The sequence below is a fragment of the Manis javanica genome, chromosome 17 (genome assembly GCF_040802235.1).
Source record: "Manis javanica isolate MJ-LG chromosome 17, MJ_LKY, whole genome shotgun sequence".
Classification (NCBI taxonomy): Eukaryota; Metazoa; Chordata; class Mammalia; order Pholidota; family Manidae; genus Manis; species Manis javanica.
Genome location: NC_133172.1, coordinates 9,836,136 through 9,860,427, shown reverse-complemented (window position 1 = coordinate 9,860,427; position 24,292 = coordinate 9,836,136). Strand labels below are relative to the sequence as shown.

The 24,292-nt window shown below is 54.5% G+C and overlaps 1 protein-coding gene and 1 long non-coding RNA gene across 2 annotated transcripts in view; one reads left to right on the top strand and one right to left on the bottom strand.

The window, feature by feature from the left end:
• Positions 1-24,292, top strand: part of NECTIN2 (nectin cell adhesion molecule 2) — a 28,338-nt gene continuing 4,046 nt past the window's right edge. The window contains exons 1-5 of the mRNA XM_073226305.1: positions 1-406; positions 9,785-10,180; positions 12,989-13,285; positions 14,704-14,821; positions 15,309-15,457. Of these exons, the coding sequence (XP_073082406.1) occupies positions 322-406; positions 9,785-10,180; positions 12,989-13,285; positions 14,704-14,821; positions 15,309-15,457 (1,045 nt within the window). The 5' untranslated portion in view covers positions 1-321. The remainder of the gene's footprint in view (positions 407-9,784; positions 10,181-12,988; positions 13,286-14,703; positions 14,822-15,308; positions 15,458-24,292) is intronic.
• LOC140847107 (uncharacterized) lies at positions 17,922-24,290 on the bottom strand. The gene is made up of 3 exons (XR_012126808.1): positions 23,722-24,290; positions 21,949-22,069; positions 17,922-20,976 (listed from the first exon to the last, which is right to left on the bottom strand). It is a non-coding gene; the product is annotated as an uncharacterized lncRNA (long non-coding RNA).

Genomic DNA, 24,292 nt, shown 5'->3' with positions numbered 1-24,292 from the left:
CGGGGAGCGGCAGGTGTAGAATGCCGGGAGGGGCGGGCGCGGATACCCAGAGGGGGCGTGGCCGGAGTCCTTTGTCCGCACGGCCCGGGGGAGGGAAGGGGTGTGTCCTGTGACGTCAGCGGGTCCGGACTGCCAGGTAGCTCGGGGCCCCGGCACGGAGCAGGGAGAGCCCGGCCCCGAGAGGACAGCTCGGGGAGCAGAGCGCGGCGGGAACCGGCTGGGACCGGAGCCTCTCAGGCACCCGCTCGACCGCCCAGCCGATCAGCACGCGCTGAGTGACCCGCAGGCCCCGCCCGTGCCCAGTCCCACCCCGGGCCCCCCATGGCCGGGGCCGCAGCCCTTCCGTCGTCGGGATCGTCGCCGCCGCCGCTGCTGCTCCCGCTGCTGCTGCTGCTCCAGGAAGCCGGTGAGAAACCGCAGGCGTCGCTCTCCGCCGCGCGGACCCATCCCCTTCCCTGCCCTCCGAGAGGAGGGATCCTGAGCGCCTTCCCACTACACCCCCAGTCCACGGAGCCGCTCTCTCATGCCCCCTTCCTGGCTGGCCCCACCGGCCCTGACCCCCACAAACCCCACTCTCTGCGTCCCTCTCACCCCCGTCCCTCTTCCTAATCCCACTCCCCATCCTGCGCCGGACTTCTGTGTACCTGCTTCTCCTTCCTCAGACTCTGACGCCAAAAGGGTTAAATACGAGGCCTTCGCGCCCCTTCCCCACCCCGCGCCCATCAGTTAACCCGGCTCCGGGTTTCCGGCTCCGCTTTCCCCCTCAGAAATGTGGGGAATGTATTCCCCACCAGCAGGAGGGTCGCGATGATGAGGCCAAACCGCCGCCCCCCACCCACCCCCATTTTTCCTGCGTCCAGGGTTGGGCGTCCAAGGTCCGGGGAGAATTGAGGGCTGGGGGCCAGATGTCGCGGCCCTCAAGAAGGGCAGGGACTTGGTCTTTGGGTTCCTGGGAGGGCCAGGGATGAGAGTTTCGGCGCCCCGGGCGAGGGGTCTAGGGGCTCCAGTACCGGGCCTCAGGGAGCTGAAGGTTCTGACTTCAGAAAACAAGGGGTTGGGGGGCTCTGTCTCCTGGGTCCCAGGTAAAATGAAGGCCACAGGCTCTGTCTGCTGAGGTCCTAGTAAAACTGGGGGTAGGAAAAGCTCAAACTTGGGGGTTCTAGATTATGAGTGGGGGCTCTGTGTCCTGGGTCCCAGGTAGAATTGGCGGGGGTGGGGGAGTGGGAGGCAAGAGACCCTATCTGGTCGGCTTCAGATTTTATTGTGGGCCCTGAAATGTCTTCTGAGACCCAGATAAAAATGTGGGCAAGGGACTCTGTCTCTGGGTTTCTAGATGCAGTCGAGGGCTGGAGGCAGTCTGGAAGCTGGAGGCTTGGTTGGCTGCGTCCCAGGTAGAATGGGAGGCCCAGTATCGCAGACTGGAACCCTTCCCTTTCCCTGTGAGCAGTCGACCGGAATGTCCCTGGGGAAATTTTCCCGGTTTCACTTTCACCGAGCACCGACGGGTGTGGGGGGGGCGGGGGCGGGAGCTCCCCGGGCTCCCAGTTCCGGAGGCCTGGGTTTCTCCCGGGTTTCGAGACCTTATCTTTCTTCTGGTCTTGCCTTCGTCCTCGGAGCCCCTGGTGGAGGTAGACGCGAGGAGACGCCGCCCTAATACCCCGCCCGTCCCTCTGCTCAGTGTGGCAGCCCCCTCCCGTTTCCCCAGCCCCCACTGGGGTGGGGAGCAGCACCCAGGGGAGGGAGGGGCTGGGAGGAAGCAGGTGAAGGAGGCTCTGGCCCCGCCTCTCGCAGGTGAACCTGCTGTTTGTTCCCAGCTGGAACGCTGGGGGTCCTTGGATTTCCCAAAGGAAAACCCACAGAGGTGAGGGGGATCTTGGGGGAACCCCGATCACCCCTCTGGCCTCCTTTTTCCCAGCATGTTTCTGAGTTGTGTCCCAGCCTCTACCCGGAACTGGCTACTGCCTCTTTCATGCTCTGCCTCTATAGGGAGATGAGGTCAGAACCAGCCACCTCTGGGGTAATGCTCAGAATCCACCTGACCTTGAGCCAGGTGTTGACTTGGTGCATGATATCATGGAAGGCTCTAGGTCGCCTAGGAGGTACATTCTGTTCCTGTTCCCATTTTGCAGATGAGGAAACAGAGGCTTAGAAAGGGCAAGCCACTTTCCCAGGGTCCACAGCCAGTCCCGGAAGCTGACTGCAGACTTCAGAACCTTTCTTGGCTCTACTCCACCGGATGGACTTCCAGAAAGTGCCTCTGAGCTTCTGTTTCCGCCTCTGTAAAACAGATAGTGACCCCTTCCCTGCAGGGCCACTGAGAGGATTCAGAGGTCCACTGATGCCATGTAAAAGCCCTGAGCACCGGGACAGGGGGCCTGCCCCTGTCCTGCCCCTCCGTCCTTGTGGCTGTGCTCTCTCCGGCAGCCCCCTCTCTCCCCTTTCACTCCAGCTCTGTTTCCTTGTCTCCACTCCTCTGCCTCCCCCTCCTTGGCCCCCTCGGAGGGAGGGAGCCCTAACTGGGCCTCCCACTGGGCCGCTCTCCTCCTCAGCCCCCCACAGCTTTCACTGCTCATCCGCATCAGCCGCCAGCCCCGTAGTCGTTGGGGGAGGGGAGAGGAGGGGACTGGAGGCCTGCTGTCTCTTCTTGTTAGGGGAGAGGCACCGGGCTGAGGAGAAGTGGGGGTGGGTCTGCCCACATACTGAGGACAGGAGTGGGGGAGGGATACATGGTGAGGATAGAAACAGAGGAAGGGTGTCCACAACAAGTTTAGGGATGGGGTCAGAGACACGGGGATGGAACCTAGGTAAGAAAGAGCCACGGGGTGGGGCAGAAAGACACTGAGGTGGGACAGAGAAAGTCAGGGCAGGGGTGGGGCGAGCAGGACAGAGACATCAAGATAAAGGCAGGAGCAGCCTAAGGAAAGAGACTTAATGGTTTGGTGATAGGCAGGGAGCCCCAAAGACCGCAGCCATGCCATGACCTGGGGAGGCCAGCAGTTGGGGTGGGAGCCACAGTGGGTGGTGAACATTGGAGGGACAGGGAGCTCCCCCGCCCCTGCTGGGGATGCTGTTACATTTTTAATTTCCCAGCAATGCTGAGAAATGGAGCATGAGGGGAAGGAGAGGGGACCCAGCAAAATGGCCCAGGCAGAAAGTGTGTGAGAGATGTGGAGAGACATGGGGAGATGGGGGGCACCCAGAGGCAGGGAGGTCCCCATTCAGAGACATAGACCCACAGCCCCTGGAGAGAAATAGACTTATTTCCTTCTTATTTCTATAGTTCTTATAGAAGCCTTAAGAGATTAGTGGCCCCAGGAGCTGACACAGGGGGCCTGATTCTGGAGACTGGGAGGCCAGGACACAGAAAGACTGAAACCTCAAATGTCAGAGATGCCGAGGAAGGAGAAATGAGAATGGCTACAGGTGCAGGCTCTCTTGGGCTAGTGCAAATGTCCTAAGGTTGATGGGGCGATGGATGCGTAAGTCCAGGAATATACTGATCTGACCCATTGACTGGTACACTTTCAATGGTGAATGGGATGGGAGTTCTATCTCAGTAAGTTGTGAGACAGAGAGAATCTGAGAGACACAGAGTAGAGACCAGGGACTCCTGGGAGACACAGGGAGTAACAGAGACTCTGAGAGACAAGGGCAGAGACCAGACACCCTAGGAGCTGGAGTTGCAGAGGGGCAGACTGGGGTCCTAAGAACCAGATGCAGCGAGACATGCGAGATCAAAGGGATAGGGCCTGTCAGACAAAAGCCTTGAGTGTTAACCCTGGACTGGGCAGTGCCATGTGCGAGCTGTTCTGAGGGGCTCAGCCAGTTAGAGCCATCTCAGAGATTCCCAGAAATATCACACCTCACAAGGGAGCCCTGTGGAAAGGCAGGGAAATCTCAGCCCAGAAAGCAGGGGAGGGATTCCCGTTGCTGAGTGGTGACCACCATCAGAGAGCAGACGGGGGAGGCAGGGAGGCTGACGCAGAAAGCCAGGCACAGGTAGACAGTCCCATCCTGGAGGCTGCTGCTGCTCACTCCCCCACTGGCTCCCAGGTGTCTGCAGTGGGGGTGGGCACTGGGATTCATGCAGTTAATTAATTAATGAGGTAGCTGAGGCCAGGGCTTGAACCACCTTCAAGGGCCTGCTCTGGTCTCACCCCACCCTGCAGTGGAGAGGAGGTCACGGTGGTTAATAGGTCTGGAGGGGTGAGCTAAGCCCCGAGGAGTCATCCAGACAGGAACCCAGGAGTTCGGGCTCCCAGCCTCCTCCTCCAGGGTTTTGTAAGTCGCTGTGCACCCTCCTCTCTGCCTTGATCTATCTTTCCCCAGATCTTGGGGTCTCAGGCTCTGTCCTTGTTCCCCAGAGTTTCCCCCACGGGCTCACATGAGTCCCTGGGCAGTTCCCTCAGAAAGCCTGCAGGCCTGGGCCACAGAGAGGGCACGTGTGTCTGGAGACCCACCTGACACATCACGAAGCCGTCACCAGTCTGGCTTTTGTCAAGGGATGCTGATGGAGGCTAGTGTTCCCTTGGCCACACACTCCTCCACTGTGGTGCCGGCCAAGCCCTGGCCAAGGTCAGGGCATAGGCACTTGCCCAGCAGTGTGCTGGACACTCAGGTCGTAACTCCAAGCCAGCCTTCCTCCTGGTTTCATCTCCCCTGCCTCCACCTGAAATGCAAAACATCTGGACATCAGCCCACACCCTTGTCCTCAGCCCCCACAGCCTGTCAGCCAGCATGTCCCAACCATCCCACCTTCTGAACATGCTTCCTATCTGCTTCCTTCTCCATGCATGCTCACAGTCCCCAGTTCTGGGTCCCTGCCCCACTCCATTCTGAGGGCTCTTTCTAAATCACACATCTAACCCCCATTCCTGCCTGCTGCATATAGCTCTCCATGGCTCCCCAGTGCCCTCATAAAAAAGTGCAAACTACACCTCAGCCTGTGTGGTCTAGTGCACCGTTGGTTCCCTATCTTCATCTCGTTCCTTCATCCCACACATTTACAAATCAATGTGCCAGGCACTGTCCTAGGCTCTGGGAGGGAACAAGGTGAAGATCCTTGCCCTTCCAGCATGAATGTCTAGTGGGGAAGGTAAATCAGATGCTAGGAGGAAGATAAAGCTGGGTCAAAGGAGTTCTTATTAATATCATTCAGATGGTCAGGGAACACCATGCTGAGCAAAGACCTGGAGGAAGTGAGGGAAGGGGCCATGAGGACAGGTGGGGAAGAGCATTCCGTGCAGAGGGAATGGCAAGTGCAAAGGCCCTGAGGTGGGACTTCCCTGGCATGTTGGAGGAGCAGTGAGGAGCCAGTGTGGATGCAGCAGGCAGGAAGGGAGAGTGTGGGAGATAAGGTCAGGGATGACTCCAAAGCTTCCATCCTGAACCTTTTACTGAGGTAGAAATGCCTGAAAAAGGACATTAGCCCCGCAGGGCCTGAGCTTAGAAAGGGGACCTTATAGCCTTGAGGTTTTAGGACCTCATTCATTTAGCAGATATTGAGCGTCCATGAGGAGCCCGTCTCTGCTGCTGATGCAGAGCAGACAGCTGGGTCCAAAACACAATGAAGCGTCCCTGCCCATGTGGCACTCAAGGGGGTTCTGAAAATCTAATGTGTAAGACGGGAGCAAGTGCTGTGCAGAGGAAATGAGGTGCAGGGTGAGGGGGCATGGGCCAGCTCGCCAGAGAGAGTTCAGTGTGCAGCCCTCAGGGCAGAGTACTGGGGGTGAGAGAAGTACCCAAGGGGTCTGCCCCACAAGAAGCCAAAAGTGGGGCTTTTTAAGCCTCTGAAGGAGGTGCTGAGATGCCACCCCGGATGGAGGGCAGCCTCCCTCAGGAGACCCACGCACCTTGCAATCACAAGGGCTTCCTTCGGACAGGAAATCTGAATTCCCCAAGGACTCAGGGGCCCAGAGAAGGGGTGGGGGTCCGTGGGCCTGAGCTCTGCTTCCCTGGGAAAGGAATGGATATCCTCCTCCAGGAAGCCCTCCTGGCCTCCCTCAGGTGAGGCAGGCCTCTGCTCCAGGTTCTGCCCCCACCCCACCCCTTTCAGTTTGCCTGGCATCCGTGGGGTGACTATTTGTGCAATATTTGTCTCCCCCGCCAGCATGTTAACTCCTAGAGGGCAAGCCTTTGATTCAGCCTGCCACTTCTGTGGCACCCACACCCAGCACAGAGCCTGATTCATTCAGTAGTATTTACTGAGCACCTCCTATGTGCTGGGCCCTGGTGTAGACTGGAGATACAGCAGGGAACAAGACAGACAAAGCCTCCGGGACCTGTCTGTTGCCTAGACGTGCCTGGAGTGGGAAAGACGGGCTGGAAGGCAGGTGCTCTCAGGTTCCTCCCCAACCCCCAGCACCAAGTCCCTTCAAGGTCTAAATCCGCCTCAAAGAGTCCATCTCCTCTCCTACACCCTGTCTCAGTCTTAACCTCTGCGTCTTTTTATTGTTCCCTCTGGCCTTTTTCTTCTCTGATGGTCCATTTCTGCCCAGTCCCCCTTCCCATCAGACCTCTGTGGTTTCAGCCAAATCACTGTCTCCTTGAGGAGCCCTGAGGGGCCCCCACTTGCTCTCTCCTCGGCGCCACCCTACCCGACTCTCCCTGGCGCTCTCGGGGGCCTGGATGGTCTCTCCTGACAGAGCGGCCTTCCCTCCTCACCCAGCTAGAGAGGGGCAGAGCCCTGGGGACCCTCATCCTGTACACAGTGCCTTGGGAGGCCAGTGGGTGAAGGGTCCCGGCCCCTGAGAGACAGGGGCAGCCTTCCCTCAGCCTCACCCAACTGTTGCCCCCCCAGAAGCAGAAGCCTCAGATCCTGATTTTTGTCTGGATTTTGACATTTAATCTCCAGACCCTTCTGTAGATTAGTAAATTAGTGACTGCTGGTTCTCATTTGGAACAGCGCTCTGTGGGCAAAAGCAAATTTGAGGGAGAAGTGGGGTTTGCCCGCAGCATTCTGCTGACCACTTCTGCTTGACTCACCCGTGCCAGGCCCCGCAAAGGGTTTATGGGAGAAAATCATTTGAAGGAGTTTGTCACCAGGGACCCCAGGGCAGTTTGAATGTCCCCATTTTATAGATGGAGGAATTTAGGCTCAGAAACAAGGTCACCCACCTGCAAAGAGACAGAGCCAGCAGGAAGCCCATCGCTATCTGCTCGGGGGTCCCGCACTTGACACTTCGCAGTGCGGCCCCTCCAGAAGGAGGAAGTCCCATTTCCCAGTGTGGTCCACGTGGGGATTGAGTTGCGGACACGTGTGGGGATTCCAGGAGATGATACATGTGTCACATAATGACCTTCACTGATGACTGCTCTCCAAAAGTCCCTGGGTTCCTGCGTGAGTTGAGCGGGACTTGCCCCATGTTCATGGCCTTGCCTCAAGGCTAAGTGTGAAGGGCCACTTGTAATTATTCTTACCTGACTGTGTATATAATGAGCACTGATCTCCTGCTTCCTGTGCCCTGTACTAAGTGCCCTACAAACATGCTTTAATCCTTGCAACATCCCTGTGATTATTCTCATTTACCACCTGAGTAAACAGAGGCACAGAGAGGTTAAATGACTTGCCCAAAACCACACAGCCAGCATTCGCACCCAGGCAGTCTGTGTCCTAGAAGAGCATGCTGTGTGGCCTTGCACAGCAGACACAGCCTTCTTTATTTCAGTTTTTATTAAAAGAAACTAAAGATAAGCTGAGAAATGAAAATGTCCACCAGCACAAACTGTCAGATGCAAAGGTCCATAATAGCTTTATTCATAATCGCCAAATAACGGAAACAACCCAAATGTCCATCAGCAGGTGAATAGATACAATGTGCTCCGTGCATCCAAGGGACTGTTACTCAGCCATGACAAGGAATGTGGCGCAATGCAGCGCTGCTGATCTGGGCCACTTCGTGGAGGAACCTTAAAAACATGGTGGTCAGGGACAGGCCAGTCACGGAAGGCCACATACTGCATGATTCCATTTGTATGAAATGTCCAGAAGCGGCAAAGTCTGGCGACAAAGGAGATGAGTGGTTGCCAGGGGCTGGGGGATGGGGAATGGGTTCAGGGTTTCTTTTGACACTTATAAACATTTGATCTGACCTGAGTATGGTGGTAGATGCACAAATCTGGTAAATATACGAAAAGCCATTGAATTGTACACTTTGAACGGGTGAATGAGAATTATATCTCAAAGCTGTTAAAAGAAAGTCGAAGAGGGCATTATTTTAGAAGAAAGGTTTTATAGAATGGGGAAGGGGAAAGTACATCACTGTGTGGAAAAAAATGCACACTATTCCCTCACACTTTAAATTTTTAAAAATTTATTTGGCGATAAACTTTTTCATTCGTTATTACTGATTTCTTTTCAGAGGATTCTTTTTTCCCTCCAGACATTTTATAATGAAAGTTTCAAACATACGGGGATAATCTGGAAGGATAGCCCAGGAACCTTCCTCACCATCCCCGCTAGACCGGAGAGTGGGGCGCATTTTGTCACATTAGCCTCATCCCTTTCTCTCTACCTTCTTCTTTTTTTCTTTTTGGGCAACTATTTGAGAGTATGTTGCAGGCGTGTCATTTCAACCCTGTATCTTCTAAGAAAAAGGAATGCTGCCTAACCACAATTTAATCATCACACCTGAGAATAAGTAACAGTGGCCAACAGGCACATGAAAAAGTGCTCCACATCACTAATCACCAGGGAAATGCAAGTTAAAATCACAACGAGATATCACCTCACACCGGTTAGGATGGCCAATACTGAAAAGACTAGGAACAATAAATGCTGGCGAGGATGCGGAGAAAGGGGAACCCTCCTACACTGCTGGTGGGAATGTAAGCTAGTTCAACCACCATGGTGGAAGCAATATAGAGGTTCCTCAAAAAACTAAAAATAGCAATACCACTTGACCTGGGAATTCCAATCCTAGGAATTTACCCAAAGAAAACAAGTTCTCAGATTTAAAAAGACATATGCACCCCTATGTTTATTGCAGCACTGTTTACAATAGCCAAGATATGGACGCAACCTAAGTGTCCATCAGTAGCTGAATGGATAAAGAAGATGTGATACATATACACAATGGAATACTATTCAGCCATAAGAAGAAAATAAATCCTACCATTTGCAACAACATGGATGGAGCTTGAGGGTATTATACTCAATGAAATAAGCCAGGCGGAGAAAGACAAGTGTCAAATGATTTCCCTCATTTGTGGAGTATAACAATGAAGCAAAACTGAAGGAACAAAACAGCAGCAGACTCACAGACTCCAAGAAGGGACTAGCGGTTACCAAAGGGGAGGAGAGGGCCAATGGGGAGGGAGGGAGAAGGGGATTGAGGGGCATTATGATTAGTGCACATGGTGTGGGGGGGTCATGGGGAAGACTGTAGCACAGAGAAGACAAGTAGTGACTCTGTGGCATCTTACTATACACTGATGGGCAGTGACTTCAATGGGGTATAGGGGGGCTTGATAATATGGGTGAATGTAATAACCACAATGTTTTTCATGTGAAACTTTCATAAGAGTGTATATCAGTGATACCTTAATAAAAAAATAAAATAATAAAAATAAAAAATAAAAAAGTAACAGTTCTGTAATAATATGTAACCTCGTGCAAATTCAGATGTCCCTAGGTTTCCTCAAAATGTCTTTTCTACATGGCCTTTTTGGAATCAGGACCTCTCCTGCATCGCACCGGGGCCTGCATTTCCCCTTGGGTTCTCTGCCTGGTCTTGGGGTGTCTGGGTCATTTCCCCACTTACCTCCCCCTTTCCTTTCTCCCCAGGAGCCCAGGATGTGCAAGTGCACATGCCCCCGGAGGTGCTGGGACACTTGGGGGGCACTGTGGAGCTGCCGTGCCACCTGCAGCTGCCATCACCTGAAGTCCAAGTCTCGCAGGTGACGTGGCTGCGCCTGGACGCAGCTGGAAACAGCCAGAGTGTGGCCGTCTTCCATCCTGCATATGGTTCCAGCTTCCCCAGCCTACAGCCTGGCAAGGAGCGGCTGTCCTTTGTTACTGCCGGGCAGAGCACTGGGGCTGGGCAAGGCACGAATACGGGGCGCTGGGACGCCACGCTGGCCCTCCAGGGGGTGATGGTGGAGGACGAGGGTAACTACACCTGTGAGTTTGCCACCTTTCCCAAGGGCACCGGCCGAGGGGTGACACAACTCAGAGTCATAGGTGAGCAGGGTGGGGTGCGGGGCGGCGATGTTGGGGGGCTCAGTTGGGAGAGTGCCCTTGCCAATCTGTTTCTCTCTCTGCTTCAGCTGTAATATGGACTTCCTCCATCGCCTTCAGTCAATTGGCAAATATTCATTAAGCACCTACTGTGTGCCACACTCTGTTCTGCAAGTTGGGGATACAGCGGGCAGCAAGGCATTCAGCAAATAAATACTGAGCACCTGTTATGTGCCAGGCACTGTTCTGGGCCTGAGGGATAAAGCAGTGAGTACGGCAGAACTTCCTGCCCTCCTGGGACTTACACTCCAATAAGGGGATGCCAGAGAGCAAATAACATAAACAAGGAAAATGGGAATCAGGTGGTCATAGGCGGAGCCAAGTTGGAAGAGGACAGGTTACACTTGTGGCTAGGGAGGTCTGGTGAAATGTGAGCAAAAACTAGAAGGAGATGAGGGTGCCCTTCAGGTCTACCTAAGGGAAGAGAGTTCCAGGCAGAGGGAATGGCATGTGCAAAGGCCCTGAGGTAGGATGCCCCTGGAATATTTGAGGAAGAGCAGGGAAGTCTGTGGCTGAAGACACATGAATGGGCAAAGCAGGACGGGACGAGATCAAGGGGTAATAGGGTCCACGGGTCACAGATGGCCACGTGGACCGTGTGAGGACTTTGGCTCTTACCCTGACAGAATAAGAGCTGTGGGAAATTCTGAGCAGGAGAGGGGTGTGGTCTGGCTTGGGTGTCCACAGCTCCTTCTGTGAAAGAGGCTGCATATGGGGGGTGAGGGTGGAAGCTGGGAGGCCACAGAGGAGGTGATGGCAACCAGACCAAGGTGGGAGCAGTGGGGGTGGCAAGAAGAGGTCAGATTGGGAACTATTTTAGAGGTAACACCAGAGCATAATCAAATAACCAAACAAACAGCACCAGGATGTTGTAGTAATTGCTCAAAGGCAGGCACCCAGTGGCCTCATTTAGATAGAATGGTCAGGAAAAGCTTCTTAGTCAAGTCCTGAGGTGTAAGAAGGAGCCACTCATGGCCACATGTCCACAAGCAGGGGGGACAGCATGTGCAAAAGCCGGGAGGTAAGAAGGACCTTGGCATGTCCCAGTAACAGAAGGGAGGCTGGTGGCAAGGGCTTGGCGAATGTCACTGAGGCAGGATACTCGCAGGGCTGGTTTGCATGGGCTTCCTAGGCAGAAACAGAGCAGCCGATGTCATCTGAAGGGTCGTTGTGTGGATCCACTGAAGGGTTCAAACCCAGAAGCACACTGATCTGACTGTCAGAATTATATTATAGGATGACCGGCTGCTGGGAGGCCCCTTAGAGGAGTACACAAAGGTGGGCACGAGCGGGGCGACCAGGTGAGAGACAGGGCAAAACAAAGACACTTTTGGGAGCTAACAAGTGCTTGTCTGTGAATTGAGGTGGGATCAGGAAAGACTCCCGGCCTTCTGACTCCAGCAGAAGGGTGACCAGCACAGCCACTTAGCAAAACGAAGAAGGTTGAAGTTGGAGGGAAGGCTTTTTTTTTTCCCCTGAAGGATGCTACTTATTGTAAATCTTGGCATGCCCCCGGGAACCCACCTTGCCCGGCAACTTCCCAGAAGCCACGTCACTGTGGATACTTTATCCTCCCCCTCTCAGCCCCAGAGAGTTTGAGAAGTCTGTGTTGCACCATCCAGGGTGAAGGCTTCCTTTTCCAAGGAGCCTGACACCACAGCTGTTTTGCATAACTCGAAGCCCAGCTTCTGCCCACCCCTCGCAAAGGTCTCTCTGCCTGTACAACCATTTGTTCTGTTCAAGAGCTCCATAGAGAACCATAATGACACATCAGGCATTTACTGGGGCAGAAGCACAGAACAGGACAGCCAGGCCTCTGCTTCGGTGGGGAGCGGGTGATGCAAGTGCCACTAATGGGGAGTCAGACACCAGCGAGGTTCCCCCAAGGAAGTGAGGCTGGAATCTGGAGAAGGGAGCCACAGCACTTCCAGCCCAAGGTGGCCAAGACCCTGCAGCGGGCAGGAGCAGGAACTGAGGGTAGGGTAGGTGCCTGGAGCCATCAGAGGACAGATGGGAGGGTGACCAGGGAGGATGTGGGAGTCCCATTGGAGGCTCTGTGGCAGTCCAAGGAGAAGGGGGAAGGAGAGGAGGGCTATGCCACGTTAAGAAGCTCAGGAGGTCTGCAGATGGAGAGTTCCAGAACGCAACCCGTAACTGTGCCTTGGTGTCATTATTCCTCAGAGAGGTTTTTTTCTCCCCTCCTAATATCTTTCCGTGTTTTCCAGGAGGATGGGTGATGGGCAAAATATCGCCAACTTTGGGGATCTCCATGTTTTATCCCACTTCTGGCACCACAGTTTAATGGTGATTATAAGAAAAGAAGTAGGAGGCCTTTGCAGCTGAACCTTTCAACCACATTATTCTGCTTTGGCTTGTCTAAATCTCTGCCTTTTCCAGGCATTTGGACACTATCTGCTTTTCTAGTAGAGCAGAACACACAATATAATATGATGGCTAACACTTAAGTAGCACAGTAAATGCCAGGTGCTATCTGAAGTGCTTTACATATCAGTTTATTTAATACAATCAACAATCCTTTGGGGTGAGTACTTTTATTATCCCCACTTTTCAAAAGAGGAAACTGAGGCATAGGATTGGGAAATGACTGGCCCACAACCTTGCAGCTGTTAAGTAGCAGAGCTGGGATTTGAACCCAGGCAGTTGGGGCTTAACTGCTCAACTCCACTGCTGTGGTGTTTGTTGAGTGACTGTAGGTGGAGAGTAATACTCCTGCTCTGTTCCTCTCCCCAGCCCAGCCCCAGAACCACGCTGAAACACAGGAGGTCACACTCAGCCTGGAACCTGTGCCCGTGGCCCGCTGTGTCTCTACAGGGGGCAGGCCACCTCCCCGAATCTCCTGGCTGTCACCCCTGGACGGGGAGGCCAAAGAGAGCCAGATGTCAGGGCCCTTGCCTGGCACAGTCACCGTCACCAGCCGCTTCACCTTGGTGCCCTTGGGCCGAGCAGATGGTGTCAAGGTCACCTGCAAAGTGGAGCACGAGAGCTTTGAGGAGCCGGCCCTGCTGCCTCTGTTCCTCTCAGTGCGCTGTGAGTGCATCAAAATGGGGCCACACTCCAACACTGCTGGCTTCTCTTTACTTATTTATTTATTTATTTATCATTGAAGTATAGTTTGACATACAATATTATATTGGCTTTAAGTATTTAACAGCGATTCAACAGTTACCTACATTATTAGATGCTCTAGTGTAGTTACTGTCTGTCAACATAGAAAGATGTTACAGAATTACTGACTATATTCTTTATGCTGTACTTTCATCCCCATGACTAATTTATACGATGATTGAGATTTTGATGCCTCTTAATCCCCTTCACCCGTTTCGCCCACCCATCCCAACTTCTCCCCCACACACTGGCTTCTCTAGGGCCCTGTCTACACTATCCCTGAGTGTTGTCTACATTGGCCCTCTGAGCCAGATTCTGCACTCCCTTCCTGACTATTGCCTACACTGGCTCCTCACAGCAATACCCACACTGCCCCTTCATTGTCTACACTGACTTTGCTAGACTGTCTCCCTGCTGCCGTAAGCAATGATAAGCCAGAATAGGCTAGCAAGGGGACATTTTATACATTCCTTCCCCAGTCCATAGCCAATGACATCATCTTGATAGCTTGAAATTAACCGTGGGGAGGTATCTACACCAAGGAAATTGGCAAACACTGCAAATCAGGGCTATTCTTTCTTTTTCCTTCTATTCAGAGAGCCCGTTTCCCAGCACACAGCTACCCCCAGCAGTATCTCTTCCGGTTCCATGAACCCCAGTTGACACTGTTCCCCTATTGTCTATATCAACCACTCTGCATCCACCCTGCCTGACTCAAGATTGTCTACACGTACCCCCATTCACACTATCCAAATTGGCTTCCTTGGACTTTGTCTACATTGACTCCCCTGGGCTCTGGACCCCAACTCCTGCCCTCTGTAAGATTCACATTGGCCCTGTTGAGCCTGTCAGTACTGACCCCTTCCTACCTGCTCTGTTAACTCTTCCAAAGCTGCTTATACTGACCCCACCTATTACTACCCTTAGGGGCTCCCCTGGCGCTCTTCCCAGGGACTTGCCAAACAGTGGCCTCCCCAGCTCTCCAGTCACTGTCCACACAGACTGCAGACCCCAACTCCGCATTTTCTCCACTAGCTGTCCAGCAAGTTGGTTAAACCAATTCCCTTAACTGCTCCAGGCAGTGAAGAAATTACACACATTATCTCTCTGGCTCCCTCAGAAACTACCTGAACTGAAGGGCAACCTTCTCAAAAGAATCTACAGTGGTGTCCCTGGACGGTATCTCTGCTGGCCCTGCAGATGCGGCCAGGACACATTTGCCCTTGACAGTTGCCACCTCCTGCCAACGCACCCCATTTCCTTAGGATTCCCATCCACCTGCTTATCTCTCACCCCCTCTGGGATTCTCCCCCTCTGAGTCAGTCTCCCATTTCCTCCAGACCCTCCTGAGGTCTCCATCTCTGGCTATGATGACAACTGGTACCTTGGCCGTAGCGAGGCCAGCCTGAACTGTGACGCCCGCAGCAATCCAGAGCCCATAGGCTATGACTGGAGCACGTGAGTCCTGGGGGCACCTGGGCTCCTGGGTCTGAGGGAGGGGCTGGGGGCCTGGAGGCCTGGGTCTGGGGGAGGAGGGACTGGGGGCCTGGACCCCTGGGTCTGGGGGAGGAGGGGCTGGGGACCTGGACCCCTGGGTCTGAGGGAGGGGCTGGAGGCCTGGACCCCTGGGGCTGGGGGAGGAGGGGCCGGGGGCCTGGACCCCTGGGGCTGGGGGAGGAGGGGCTGGGGACCTGGACCCCTGGGTCTGAGGGAGGGGGCGCTGGGGGTCTGGACCCCTGGGGCTGGGGGAGGGGGGCTGGGGGCCATGAGAGAGAAGCACCGGGAGCTAGAACCAATGAGCCCTGCAGAAGGAGGCATCTGGCAGTCTGTGGTCTCAAACAGTAGTTTTGGGCCCCTGGAGCTTGGCTTCTGTGTCACAAGGGACCAGGCCTGTGCTGCCCTGTGTACCCTGCTGTCCCCCTCACGTGACCCGCACACCCTCCAGGACTTCAGACACCTTTCCAGCCTCAGCAATAGCCCAGGGCCCCCAGCTGATCATCCACTCGGTGGACAAGCTGATCAATACGACCTTCATCTGCACCGTCACCAACGCCATGGGGACAGGCCATGCCGAGCAGGTGGTCCTAGTTCGAGGTGAGTGGGTGTTGAGGATGGTATGAAGACGGGGTCTGCTCCGCACATGTTCCTCCCTTCTGGGTGCTGGGACTGCATCGGGGAGGCTGTGCCGCCGGCCTGGGGAGGGACCCAGACCCGCCTCGCTGGTGGGTGGGGAGGGGGGCGTGACTTTCCTCTTTTGCCTGCAGGTAGGCCCTGCACTGGGGAGGTAGGCCAGGCTTGAGCAGAGGAGTTAGGAGGTGGGGCTTCCTGGCAGAGCCCGGAAAGGGTCTTCGGGAAGAGACCCAGGGACGTTGCCCGGGGCCCCAGCCAGTGGGACCCACACACAGAATCACACCACCAACAGCAGGAGAGACAGGTGTCGAGCAGCTGGACAGAAACCAACAGAAATACACTCAGAAACACAGGTTTTTTTATATGAGTGTTGATCAAGCAACATCTGGAAACTAGTTTTAGTGTGTGTCAGAACATTTGTGTTTCTGGCGGTGGTAATTTGGAAATGGCAGCCAATGTGTCTGTGGGTTGAAAGTTCTCTGGGTCTCCCTGATGTGAACTCAGACTGAGATGGGCCCCGAGACACATGCCAGAGAGGAAGAGAACAAACCGGACGAGGCGTGTGGCCCACAGGCTGATGGAAAGGGCGTCTCCATCACCACTGCAGACCCACGCACCCAGAGGGAGGTAGGGGCCATCACAGGGCCATGTGCACCAAGACACAGACACATGGCCCCCGGGGGGGGGACACGTCCCCTTAATGCCATGGCCAGCAGAACGCACATCTGCAGAGATACACTGTGCTTCAAGATGCACTGGAGTCCAAACAGACACTCACCCCAAACACAACCCACACACTCAAACCCACTGCCCCAGGACACACGCCCTGAGAGAGCAGGGGCACATGCTGAACAAAGCCAGGTGGTGTCAGGCCAGAGCCCATGAAATGCCACGTGTACCTGAAAAGAGCCATCCTTGTAAACACCTCCCGGGTGACTGTCCACGCAGTGTGCCTGTGTGAACACGCACCACCAGGAATGGTGGCCTCCGCGGCTGGGAGGAGCAACCCCCTCAGAAAGACGACCAAAGGCAAACTCTCAGAATAAATGTGAAGAGGGCCATGTGCGCACACGCGTGCACACACGCACACACACACACAGACTCCTCAGCTGGAGAGAAAGACAGACCCCTGCCCCCCGTACTGAGACACAGGCTTACTCACATGCATGCGCGCTCACGCTTGGGGAGACATCCAGGTGAAACCAGACCCCTCTTCTGGAATTCAGACAGCCGCCAGGGAGATGAGGCACACCTACTCAGAAATCAGCACACCCAGAGAGACAGTTGGCCCACCCTCAGCACAGCGGACACACTCAGATGCACAACTACACACACCCTGCGGGAGACACTGTGACACAGGCTGGAAGCAAGCGCAGTCCCTGACAGCAGCGGTTCCACCCATGAGGGCATCGTCACTCACACACACACATGCTGAGAAAGGAACTCAAAGACATTGTCAGAGGTGCACACCCAGAACTCTCCAGAAACCTGTTGGAGAGATTCTTTCAACAGATTGTCATCCGGCAAATATTTGCTCAAGTTTGCTCTTTGCCAGGCATTCTCCCTGATGTTGGGAATACAATGGTGGACAAGACAAAGTCCCTGCACTCAAAGGCACACCCAGAAGGGGGGCCAGCCCCACCTGCCTAGCAACACGCCATTTGGAAATACCCCCCCTGAACCTCCACCCCAGATACACACCTGGGAAACTGGTCTCCCCACCTACACTCAGTCAGTAGAATTGGGCGGAGCCGGCACAATCACACTTAAGGGCTGTTGGAGGAATACACAACCACAAAAAATACATGGACACCCCCCAGACACACAAACCCCAGGGATATTTCTGCTTGAAACACCCCCAAAGAGAACACACCAGCTTCAGAGCTGAGCCCTTTGGCAATATCCACCCAGTGAAATGCATACTCAGAGACCCGAGACTCATGGGCTCTGGCCCGACACCACCTGGCTTTTTTCAGCGTGTGCCCCTGCTCTCTCAGGGCGTGTGTCCTGGGGCAGTGGGTTTGAATGTGTGGGTTGTGTTTGGGGTGAGTGTCTATTTGGACTCCAGTGCATCTTGAAGCACAGTGTATCTCTGCAGATGTGCATCCCACTGGCCATGGCGTTAAGGAGACATGTCCCCACCCTGGAGGCCATGTGTCTGGTCTTGGCGCACGTGGCCCTGTGATGGCCCCTACCTCTCTCTGGCTGCGTGGGTCTGCAGTGGTGATGGAACCCGGGGAAGGGGAATACACACAGAATCACACCTCTAGAGAAAGACACCACTATAGAAAGACACCCCTGACTCCCTCAAAGGTAGCCACAGACCCACATGGTGTCAAAATTACCATCCAAAGACAGGTGCCTACAGGTAGACACCAAGAGAAATGGGGACATTGAGCACACCAGAGATCCAGTCAGAGCAGCAAGTGTCTCAAACATAGTCTCACCCAGAGAGAAAACTCACTCAGCTCCTGGGAGAACCACTCCTAGGATGTCAGAGACACAGCACATTTCCACACACACACACGGACCCAGACATGCAGTCAGGTTTTGGGTTCACTCCAGCCCACATGTAGGTACACGGGCCACGCCACAGGCTAGACATTGCCTCAGGGAGATTTCAGAGAACTTTTGACCCACAGACTCATGAACACACTTGCCCACCATCTCCAAAATACCACCGCCAGAAACACCAACATTCCAACATACACTAAAACTGGCTTCCAGACATTTTTGATAAGCACTCACAGTAAGAAACCTGTTTTCTGTCTCCACCTGGTGTTCAGGTACAGACATATTTCCCCCAAAAAATGTTTCACAAAATAGTACTTACCCTTCAGACTCAAATACACCTTTACTATTGTACAGTTTTTACTGCCGCTTCGAGATACAGCTGGTTTGACAGCCCACTGGGTAGGGACTCTTAAAACACCCAGAAACAGACGCCTTCAGGAGCCTGGATCCCAGCTCCTCCTGTGAGGTGGGGGGAGGTCAGGTGTAAGTGGAGGCCCTGGTCCGCACGCAGGGGTGGGAGAGGGCTGCATGTGAGGAGGTTCCAGTTGCACCGACGTCTGTCTCTGGTGTGCGGCCCAGATTCTCTCTCCTCTCTCACACGCCCCCTCAGCACTCCCTGGCTTCCCTCCCCTCCCACCTGCTCAGCCCCCACAGAGAACACTAGAGGAAGTCAGGAGAATGGGCCTCATGAACCCCATTTTCCATACTGGGGACACGTGGCCCAGACAGGAGGCGGACCACGCCACCTTGACCAGTTGTTCTCAGCTACTCCTGAGAAATTACCAGCAATTACCTCGCCCCCTTCTCTCAAGTGCAAAGAGCTTTGGAACCAGACAGCCCCGAGCTCAAATCCAGCTGTGCCCCTTCCTAGCTGGACCCAGCCCAAGCCATGATGCTGACCTCAGAGCTTTTGTGAGGACCCCACACCCTAGAACGTCCCGAGAGGGTCACAAACTCAGATGCCTATGAGGTCCTGGCGAGTGACCCGGTGGCCAGGTGTGGAACTCTGTTCCAATCTAAGTGACCAGCCTTCTCTGAGCTACCACCCAAGAGAGATTTAAGAGTTCGATATTGCCAGATCTGATTTATTTTTTCCCTAAAAGAAACCTGGATTTTTCTGTGCAATCTCCTGGTTTTTGAAATGTTGGCTAGCAAGTTTAATTTTTGAAAACCGCTGTGCAGGTATAAGGAGGCACACCTTGGAATCCACCCCTCCATGTATAGAGCCCCCAGCCTGTAGGGAAGAGTGAATGGTTCTCCCTTCCCTGCTCCATTTCCTGCCCAGGGCTGTCCCCCTAAGTCCCCCCTCTATGTCCCCTGCTGTGTCCTGTGTGCCCCCCTTCCACCCCACCCCCAGGTATATCCCCTTCACTGCGTGTCGCCCTTTCTTTCTCACCCTTCCTCTACTCAGACACCTCAGGCCTCACCCTGAGATGTGGGTCCAGTGGTGTGGGGGGCTGCTGCTTCTGGCCTGGGGGGGTCCTTGGCCTTCATCCTGTTGAGGGTGAGGAGGAGGGGAAAGAGACGGCAGTGGAAGAGGATCCTACGATCTGAAAACTCGGTTGTTTGGGCATGCAGGCCCCACCTCCTGAATGCCAGCAGCCCCTGGCTCCCTGAGGCCGGATGGCAAGGACGAGTTAGATGGGGAGGAAGAGTAGAGGGCAGAGGAAGGCCCATCGTCGCCTCTGCCCCTGGCTCTTGAGGACACGGAGTCCCATGTGGGTGGCTCCCTCATCTTATGGCGGACGGTCTGTGTGAGTTCGGGACAGGCAGGCAGAGACGGAGCCCACCGTGCCCGCCGAAGGCTCCAGACTGGCTGGACTCGCTTGTCCGGATGGCGCTGGAGTTCAGATGCTACCTCCCAGTTACCTAGGATTTGGAGGGAGGTAGAATCGCACACTGGGCTTCTGCCTCCAGGGCTGCCTGGGGAAGGGGAAGCCCCAGGGGGTCTCAACAACAGGGCCCCGGGGGCTCCCCAGAGAGACTTGTTTGAGGCTCTGGTCTGCCCCAGCCCCCTGACACTCAGGAGTTAATAAACACCTGGGAGGAAAACATCGGGGGTGTCTTGTAATACACATCAGAGCCCCTCCCTGTGGGGGTGGGACTGGGACTGCTAAGTCCCCAGCGTGGGAGGCTAATGGTGGCTGGACTAGGGGAGACCGGGGGCTCTGACTACTTGGGTCCTCGAAGGACACATTGGATACCCAAGACCCCTGAGGCCTGTGGCCTGGGAAGCCGGTCACTGGGTGCTGGGCTCAGAGGCGAGGGTGCTTTGACTTGGGGGTCTCTAGTAGATCCTGACTTCCCAGCGAGTGGCCAGACTGGTGGGGGCCCTGAGCTCCCCCTGTGGCTGGGCAGCTGCGTCTGGGGAGGTCTCTCCCTGCCCACCAGGTGGAACCTCAGCCTGGACCAGGGAGGATTCTTGACTGAACGAGAAAGAGTTCTCGAGCAGGTTGGAAGCGCGTAAGAAAGGAAGGAATTCATGACAGTAAGAGCAGAGTGGCCTTGCAGGCAGCTGAGAGCAGGAACGCGCAGGAGGGAGAGGAAGCCCACGGCTCAGGGTCACCCGGGCGGCGGGAACTCGCAGGCCCAGATCTGAGCTCTCAGCAGCCCCGCCCTACTTACCAGGAGTAAAGCAGAGACTAAGGGAAAACTTAGAAACAGAATGAAATAGCAGAGAAAGAGCTTTACCACTGGAAAAGCTCAGACAGGACAAAACGCAGTAAGTTGAGCAGTGAGAATGTTTTATTTAAAGGTACTGGATTAAAGAGAGAGAAAGTGTGGTGTCCCCAGAGAGGAGGTGCGCTAAAAGGCTGGGGTGGGTCCCCTCTTATAAGCACTTCTCAGGACTGTGACTAAGGGCGAAGGAGTGTAGACTTGTAAGTGGTCTCAAGACGCTGATATCTGGTGAGAGACACTATGTCTCCTCTCCTCTATTGTATGTCCTCCAGGTAATTCTGCAAAGTAAACTTAACACAAGAAAGTTATTGATCCAGTGCCTCCCCAGGAGAGTGGCTTCCCTCTGGGAACAAAGACCACCCGCCCTGCCCCCAAAATGGGCTGAGTTATTGTCTGTTTGCTAAAGAATATGTTAGGAATCTTACTTCCTAACTTCCTGGTTCTTAAAATAGAATCTTAGCCTTAAGAAGGAATCTTTCTGGTTCTTACTACATTGTTCGTATCTCAGCTTTTTTGGAAAACTAATCATGATGCTCGTCTCTGGTCTCTGCGCTCCATCCGGGTCCCCAGGAAAGTGGGATTGGGAGCCTGAACTCCCGGGCCTTCGTGGGGGTTACGGGGGCGCTGTGATCTCCTGGGGCGGCAGCTCAGACCCCACCTCCTGAGGTTGCTGAGGATCTGGGGAGGGAGGGCTGCCCTCTGCATTCTGGGGCTCCGAGGGTATGGGGCAGGTGGGGAAAGTGGGCACACAGGGCTCCGAGGAGCCAGGAAAAGTCCTACCTCTCCACACTAGGCAGAGGCTTTTCCTGGCCTTCTTCCTCTTTCCTGGTCCCTGGCGCTGGACTCTGGGGGGCTTTTCAGTGATTCAGGGGGAGGAGCTGCAGCTCTGTATCCCTTCTCCCTCCAACTAGAACATCCCCTAAACCCAGGCTGGGCCTGAGAGGGGTGGGCGGAGGGAGGCAGGGGCAGGGTTCTGCCCCTCTAGCCCCAGGGCACCTCCGGAACACAGGGGTGTTCAGTGTTCATCTCTGCCCCCGAGGCTGTCGGGGACTGGTAAGGCTCTGCCTGGAATGTCCGGCGCTGAGCAGCCAGGCATGGCTGGGGGAGTTCTCTCCTTCCCCCGGAACTGACTTCCACTCACTCTGCAAGGGACTCGACACATTGGTGACTCAGGCAGATGCAGCCCTGCCCTCCCAGGCACGCAGTCCATAACAGGGGTAACAGTGCTTTGAGAAAGACTGTGTGGACTGAGCAGTAATTACCCGGTTATTCCCCACGCTCTGAAGCCCTCCAGAGGTTGCCAGGCTGGGCAACGGGAAGCTGAGGCGGTCGGATAGTCCCTGGATGCAGACCTCATTTCTCTGGGCAGCTTTATCTCCTCATCTGTGCAGGGGGCAGGGGGCGGCAGAAGGGTGAAGCCTGTGGGCGGAGCTTTGGCGCGTGTTATTCCCTCAGTTTATTATCTGTACACCCTATCCAGTCTCCCACCCCTCCTCCCCACAATGGGAGGGTAGTGCCAGCTGGCAGGGGGTTGGGGCATTGCATCAATCGCATACAGCAGGTCCCTGAGCACCCACGCTGGACCCCTCACATCGAGCAAATGTCAACTGTGTGCCAGACCCTGCACCTTGGCGCTCACAGTCTAAGGTGGAAATGGGCAGGTAAACAGGTCATTGCTCCAATAAGGACTTCAGGAAGTGGGGTGTGTTAGAGGAGAGGCCCAGGGGGCCACAAGCTTCTCTCAATCCCTTTTCCTGTTAGGCTGGAGGAGCTAAATTGTCGTGATTCCCACCCGTCCAATACCAAATGCAATGGTGTATTTTTTCCCTACATATATGTGTAACAGTCACAATATCATACACAGCAGTAACAGTAGTGTAACTTCATTCTGGTTCCCGGATCTGATTCCAATGTGTGTAAATATGTGGGAGGGGGGTCTTCCCACACATACTTACACCAAGCAATTCTTGAACACCAGCAGGGTGTTGGAGAACTCAGTTCTGATGCTGTCTGCCGGGAGGCAGCACCAGATTCCCAGGTTAAGGGCTCCGTCCTACAAAACTGCCCTCCACAAGCCCCAGGCAGTTCTCTGTGCTTCTGACCTACCGGCTACCGATTGGAGGCTCCCATGACCTCCCCCTTATGTTCGATTCGTTTGTTAGACGGGCTCACAGCTCAGGAAAACGCTTACCCTTACCAGCTTAATAAAAGATACCATAAAGGATACAAGTTAACAGGCAGATGAAGAGAGACATACGGCAGGGTCCCAAATAAAGGAGCTTCTCTCTTTGTGGAGCTTGGGGCCTGGCTCAGTGGCATGTGGAGGCGGTTTGGTTCCCCAAGTACAGAAGCTCCCCAACCAAGAAGCAGGACCCACAGAGCAGAACAGGAAAAGCACAGCAGAGACGAAGCGAGCTCTTCTGGGTTTTGTGAGGGCTTCATCGCATAGTCATGATTGACTAAACTATTGGCCATTGGCTGATTCAGCCTGCAGCCCCCGCCCGTGGGTGGGGGTCCAAAAGTCTCATTAGCACGACAAGACACCTGTTTCACTTTTGAGCCTCTGCAGTGTTTTCAGGAATTGGATCAAGACCAGATATACCTGGGAAGTACATATTTGATCATATGAATGACCAAATATGTTTCTTACAACTCATATTATCACATAGATGCCCTGCCCAGGATGACTCCATTCCCGTAATGTTCTGACTCCAATCGCAGAATACCTGCCGATTCGCTGCCTTTTAGCTCCGCCTCAGCCACTCCCCCATCTCCCCGCTCTCCCCGTCATCACCGTTCCCTGCAGGCAGGGGCCCCTTGCTGTTCCTTAAAAACAGCCCAAGGCCGCCTCCCCAGAGCCTTTTGCACCGGCCCTTCCCTCTGTCTGGAATGCTCTCATATTCTCTGGCTCACCCCCTGCATCTCCTTCAGATGTCACCACACAGTGAGGCTCTCCGTGACCACCTTTGAGGGGCCCTGTCTCATCACTTCCGTATCACCTTCCCCACTGCATATTTTTATCCTGTATCACTTACCGCCACCTGGCATATTTGCTGTTGATTTTGATTCACTGTTGCTTTTCCTGCCTGAAAGGGTATCTCACCGCGCCCCTCCTTACCCCAGAACGACTCAGGAGACATTATGCAAGTTATTTTATTATCTTAAAGAGAAAAGGGCTGCCCCCAGAGAGAGAGCAGCCTCGAGGTGCAGCGCATTGTGCCTCTCGTAGTGGCGGAGTGGAAAAGTACCGCTTGTCCTGTTGCCTTAGGGGCGGGGCGGAATGTTCAGAGATAAGGTGAGGCAAGGCCGGACATGATTTTCACCGGCCTGTGTGCTTGGGACCATGGGGTAAATGCAGGATAAAGTGCTATATTCTTATACTGCCCAACTAGGATATAAGTTCCACGGGGTGGAGACTTTTGCATGGTTTATTCACCCCTCACATAGCAAATGCTCAGTAAGGATTAGGTGAATGAAAGTAAGTCTCCTGCCTTTGGGAGAGGAAGTTGACAGGTGGGTGGTGACTTGGGGATGGGGTGGGGGGCAGTGACTGGGACTAAGGAGCTATGGCTTCCCCCTCAAAATTCCTTTACACTGTCCTTCTCC